At 41.8% G+C, this 6,337-nt stretch overlaps 1 protein-coding gene across 1 annotated transcript; it reads right to left on the reverse strand.

Annotated features, from left to right (window-relative positions):
* Nucleotides 1-2,306: 2,306 nt before the first annotated feature.
* On the reverse strand, nt 2,307-2,705 carry LOC133056065 (keratin, high-sulfur matrix protein, IIIA3). The gene has a single exon (XM_061141147.1). It carries the CDS (start codon nt 2,703-2,705, stop codon nt 2,307-2,309), a length of 399 nt encoding a protein of 132 aa, XP_060997130.1.
* Nucleotides 2,706-6,337: the final 3,632 nt, after the last annotated feature.

A 6,337-nucleotide genomic window follows, 5' to 3' on the forward strand; every position in this document is an offset into this window, starting at 1 on the left:
CGAGGGTGGGATGTTCTGAGAGAACAGCATTGAAACAAGTATACTATCAAGGTTGAAAGAGATAACCAGCCCAGGCTGGATGCATGAGACAAGTGCTCAGGGCTGGTGCACTGGGAAGACCCAGAGGGATAGGGTGGAGAGGGAGGTGGGAGAGGGGATGGGGATGGGGAATACATGTAAATCCATGGCTGATTCATGTCAATGTATGACAAAAACCACTACAATATTGTAAAGTAAAAAATAAATAAATAAATAAACAGGAAAAAAATAAATAAAATAATCATTGAAGAAGGGGAGAATGTGAGGGTGGGATATTTCAAAAGAACAGCATGTATACTATCTATGGTGAAACAGATCACCAGCCCAGGAGGGATGCACGAGACAAGTGCTCCGGCCTCGTGCACTGGGAAGACCCAGAGGAATCGGGTGGAGAGGGAGGTGGGAGGGGGGATTGGGATTGGGAATACATGTAAATCCATGGCTGATTCATATCAATGTATGACAAAACCCACTGGAAAATAATAATAATAATAATAATAATAAATTTAAAAAAAATAAAAATAAAAAAAAAATAAAAGACACTTGCTCCTTGGAAGAAAAGCAAAAAAAAAAAAAAAAAGAAAAAGTCAGGCACAGAGATTATAAAAAAAAAAAGAAAACTACTTCTCTTCAAGAGGTGGCTTATTGTTTTACTGTAAGAATGCACATGTCCAGCCTGAGAAGAGAACTGGGGTGTAATGAAATCTTTCTGTCTCCCAACTCCTTAGAATTATTCATTCAATTATGTAGTAAATAATTTCTGATCATATACTATGTATCAAGTATTGTGCTGGTCAATGGGAATCCAGCAGTGAACAAAGTCAGTCAAGATCTGGGTCTTCACAAAGATTTCCTTGCCTGATTCCTGTAGCTGGGCAGGTAGATGAGACCAGGTGTATAAGTAGCCCAGTCCCAAAACTCTTTAAGATCAGATGTCAGGAAGTCAATACATTATTTCTCAGGATAACAATAGTGGCTAGTTTCCTGACCAGCCTACAAGTATTTAAAAGCCACAAAAACATATCCAGTGTGGATTAATGTTATTATTTCAAATACATTGGCATGGTTTTGATAGTAAAATTGTTTAGAGTTCTAAATTAGAAATGGTTCTAGCCAAGCTACATTTCTCCTTCCTTGGCTGGAGGGATTCTGGAAAATATGGCATATTGGTTCTTCTGGGACAGGCATTTCAGTGGTTAGGAATTCCAGGTACCAATTGATATTAATCACTGCTCAGTTCTCTAAGTCAGGGAACAAATGGGATTCTGACTTAGGCTGTTGTTGTTCAGCCGCCAAGTTGTGTCTGACTCTTTGTGACCCCATGGACTGCAGCATGCCAGGCTACTCCGTCCTTTGCTATTTCCCAGAGTTTGCTCACATTCATGCCCATTGAGTCCGTGATGCTGTCTAACCGCTCATCCTCTGCTGCCCTTTTCTCCTTTTGCCTTCAGTCTCTATCAGCATCAGGATCTTTTCCAGTGAATCGGCTCTTCGCATTAGGTGGTCAAAACATTGGCGCTCCAGTTTCAGCATCAGTCCTTCCAATGAATATTTAGGACTTAGGTTTTCTCCCCCTTACCACAGATGTGAGAATGATTCATTAGTCAAGTTTGGGATCAGAGAGACTTCCTATCAACTCTCCACTTCCTCAGTATGAATGAAAACTTTGACTTGAAATATGAAGTGCTTCATGTAAGAGGTTCTAAATTATTTGGATTGCTATTAAAATTAGAGAACTTGTGCCTGAATTGTTCCTAAAATTAAAAAATGGCCCTTGGAAAATCTTTCTTCACTTGTTTCTTCTGACCCCACGTATCATAACACAAGCTTAAAAATGAACTTTTGAAGATTAATAAACAATAAAGAAACACATTTGCTTTTGAGAAACAAAAATTTATTATTTTACCATTGCAAAGCCCCAGGATAAATGTAATATTATCCTAGAAAAATATCTCATCTTGAAATAGTAGAGAAGTGATGATGAGTCAGTGGACTAGGGCTCTATTCATGAGCAACTTTGATCTTTGTTTATTCATTTTTTTTTTCAAGCTGAGAATTCAAATCCTGAAAGTTGGAATTTTTTTAAAGATGGTCAAAGAAGGCCAGGATTAGCTACGGATTTCTGTGGGAAAAGGGATAAACAGTTAATGCTGTTAGTTGTTGCAAGCAGGTAGGTTCCAAAAGTGGTATCTCTCATCTGATCCATCAGGGGTGGGAAGGGCTGGCACATGTTTCTGAATTCCTGGGGCGATTTCCTGCAGGGTTACTCAGCAGCAGGGGGAGGTCCTGCAGGTGCGGCAGGTGGTGCGGCAGGGGGCGGGCCGGCAGCAGGTGGGCCGGCAGCACGGGGACCGCACAGAGATGGGCTGGCAGCTCGTGGTGGCCCAGCAGCAGGGGCGGCAGACCACGGCCTGGCAGGACGTGGGGCAGCAGGTGATGGGCCGGCAGCAGCCCTCCTGCAGGCCGCAGGGGTCGCAGCAGACTGGGCGGCGGCAGGGCTCGCAGATGGGGCGCGTGCAGCGGGGCACGCAGGTCACGGGCCGGCTCACGGTGGTCTGGCAGGACACGGGGCGGCAGCAGCAGGGGTCGCGGTAGAAACAGGGCTGGAGGCAGCCTCCGCCGCAGCTCAGGGAGGAGACGATGGGGCCGCAGCAGGAGCCGGTCATGGTGGTGTGCGGGGCTGAGTGGGGTTGAGGTGGTGAGAGGAGTTGAGTGTTCTCAGGTGTGAGTGTCTTCCTCCTGCTCGGGGCCCTTTATATACCCTGGCCAGGAGCTGATGACCCCCATGACAAGCTGTTGTTTCCTGGAGTTGTGGTTGCCCATTGAAATGAGAACCCCAGATTGGTGGATTCAGCTGCTGAGGCAGCAATACCAGCATCGCTGATAGGTGCTTTTCTTTCTTCCTGTCTGCTTTTCCCCTTGAAATGAATACTTGATGATTTACATCATCTGAAAAATTACTCATTGAATAGCTAATCCTTCCAGACCATGTCATGTGACAGGCGAGTTGAAAGTTTGAGGCATCCAGTGTTGCCACCATCACACTTTCCTCTGTTCATCATCCATGACTAAGCATGGGACTATAAGGTTCATGAGGTCTTAAGCCTGGTTTCTGATTGACTCTGAAATGAAGGATGAGTTTCTGGAAAACCAAAATGGCTTGTAAAAGGTGATGTGTACTGCTTCTGCTATTGAACAAATGGCCCAGTGCTTCTGTAAAATAATGTGTTGTTTCACCTTGTTTATAAGGAAATAACCACCTAAGTCACTCGAGTAATGCTGTTTAGTGGCCTGAATTGGCCTATCACTTCATAGCAACATATGGGACCCTTACTAAGTAAATAGTGCTGGGCTGTAGTTTCTCATCACAGAGTAATTACAAATTTTAGGAAGGCAAGACAGAGGCAGGGAAACCAATTAAAGGAGACAAACTTTTCATGCGATAGTAAGGCCAAACAAAGTAAGGATTTTATTTGTATTATGCCTTTCTGAGTATTCCTTCTTGAGTCTTAGAAATAACATAGAAATTGGAATATTTCTTGCTTCCTAGGTGTGACACAAGCACTTGTACTGAGTTCTTCAAAGCACATTAAAATATTCATAAAAGGACTAATTATCCGTTGTAGATGATTTGGTTTGTAGACTGAGGATTTTGCTTGCTTATGTATCAAGTGTGAAGATGGGCTTCTAAGAAAGACAAGGGGAGGGACTTCCCTGGTGGTCCAGTGGTTAAGACTCTGTGTTTCCCCTGCAGGGGGCATGGGTCCCACCCCTGGTTGGTGAAAGAAGATCCCAGATGACACATGGTACAGTAAAAAAAAATAATAAAAATTTAAAAAATGACAAAGGGAAGTAAGTGAGCTGATGATTGATAAAATTGTTTTGTCTGTTTCAGTCTCAGCTAAGACAAATGGGGGTACAGAAAATAAATGTAAATTGGAAAAAAGTTAAAAATAACACTGTATTCTTTTCTATTGGCATAACATTGTAAACCAACTATACTTCAAAAACTGTAACAATAAATAAATAAGCACTAAAAAAAGATAACATTGTACAAAGGTTGCTGAGGCAGTTGGCACACTTTGGTCCACCATAATTCTGGTCCTTAAAGGCTTTTGAGTTTCTGATCCATGATAGTCTATCCCAGTTTGTGGAAGGCCAAACTGGTGAAATGATTTCTCCAGAGACATACATGTAAAAGAGTGGCAAAGCTTCAGCAACACTGCACACCATCTTTTGAGTACAAACACTGATGCATAACTCCTGGTCTTTTTCCAACTCTGAGTCACTTTAAAAGAGTGAACAGGTAATAGTAGTAAACAAAAATTCTGTCTCATATAGGGAAATAAAACAAGAACTCACTTAATTTATGGTTTATTTTAGCATATTGTTATTCGGCTTAGAATATATTGTTGTTTGTTTAGTCACTAAGTCATGTCCAACTCTTTTGCGATGCTATGAACTGTAGCCCAGCAGGCTTTTCTGTCCATGGGATTTCCCAGGGAAGAATAGTGGAATGGGTTGCCATTTCCTCCTTCAGGGGATCTTCCCCGCCCAAGAATCAAACCCGAGTCTCCTGCACCTCCTGCATTGGCAGGCAGATTCTTTACCTAAAGGAGTCCAGGGAATCCATTAGAATATATTCAGAGATTCAAACATTAGGAATAGGAATACGTCTGTAAACTCACTGCTTATTTTAACTAACAAACAGACATAGTCCTAAGAAATTTTGTGTTCTGTGGTCATAGACTGTCAGAAACTTTGCAATTTGAAGTAACAATAGTAATAAGGGCTGTGCTATGCTTAGTCATGTCTGACTCTTTGCAGCCCCATGGACTGCAGCCTGTCAGGTTCCTCTGTCCATGGAGTTTTACAGGCAAGAATGCTGGAGTGGGTTGCCATTCCCTACTCCAGGAGATCTTCCCGACTCACGACTGGAACCTGTGTCTCTTGCATCTCCTGCATTGGCAGGTGAATTCTTTACCACTGAGCCACCAGGGAAGCCCAAGGAATAAGGGGACATCCCACTATTGCTTGGACAGGACTTTAATCACCTTAACACAAAAGCAGTCTCAATATCCAATGCAGGGGGCAGAGAGTCAAATAGGGGATTTTTCAGACACCACATTCTGCAGTTATCTTAACTGTGTGGTTTCCAGAGAAAGAAGATATTAAGTCCATTTCACTGCCTAGCACTGATGTTAATTCTTTTACACAAAGCCCCATTTTGCTTTGAACCTACCATTTCATGTAATTTTACCTAAACTGTCCCATTTCTCAAAATCCTATAAAAACCTTTAACTTCACTTGGTGGGATGTCATGTGTTCCTAATGCCATGTGGTCTCCCTTGCTATGGCACACTAATGGACCTAAGTTTGTTAGACAAGGGATGTGTCCCTGGCCTTTATCTCATGGGCTTTTTTAGTTACATTGTTCAAATTCCAGATGTTCTGCAAGAGCATAATCATTAGAATGGAAGCAAATAAACATTATCTAAGGTGGTAAATTATGGGATTTTTTAGCTGGATTGAAAAAGCATGTAATGACGATGACTTTTCTGATGGCAGAAAAAGCCATGCCCTCATCTCAATTGTTTCATGAGTTGTGTTTTGTTGTGAGTGTCATGAGTTGTGTTTTTTTAGAAACTAGTTTGGGGGACCTGGAGGTTAGGACATTTTTCAAATTCTGAAAATAGAAAATGCATTCTGTGTTCTCCAAAATGATCTTTAAAATAGCCTCCAGTCATAAGGGTCAGAGATGGGAATGGGGAAGATTGAGGGAGAAAGGGCAAGAGGAGGATGGGGAAGACAAATAAGTCAGACAGAGAAAGAGAAATATCAGAACCTAAAAAGAAATAATACAAGTAAACTTATTTACAAAACTGAAACAGACTCACAAATTTAGAGAATGGAATACTTATGGTTACCAGGAGGGAAGGATAGCAGGGAGAGATAGGGAGTATGGGATCGAAATGTACACTGCTTTATTTAAAAGGGATAACCAACAAGGACCTATTGTATACCAAAGGGCACTCTGCTCAGTGTTATATGGCAGTCTTGTTGGGAGGGGAGTTTGGGAGAGAAAGGATACATATATATGTATGGCTGAGTCCCTTTGCCATCCACCTGAAACCATCATCACATTATTAATTGGCTATACTCCAATATAAAATGAAAAGTTAAAAAATAAATTCTTCCTCCACCACCTGGCAATTTTATAATTTAGAGAAAATACTTTAACACTAGCAGCCCCAGTTTCCTCATCTGTAAAGAGTCTCTGCTGTTCTTCATAATCCAA

This window comes from Dama dama, chromosome 5 (genome assembly GCF_033118175.1).
Source record: "Dama dama isolate Ldn47 chromosome 5, ASM3311817v1, whole genome shotgun sequence".
NCBI lineage: Eukaryota > Metazoa > Chordata > Mammalia > Artiodactyla > Cervidae > Dama > Dama dama.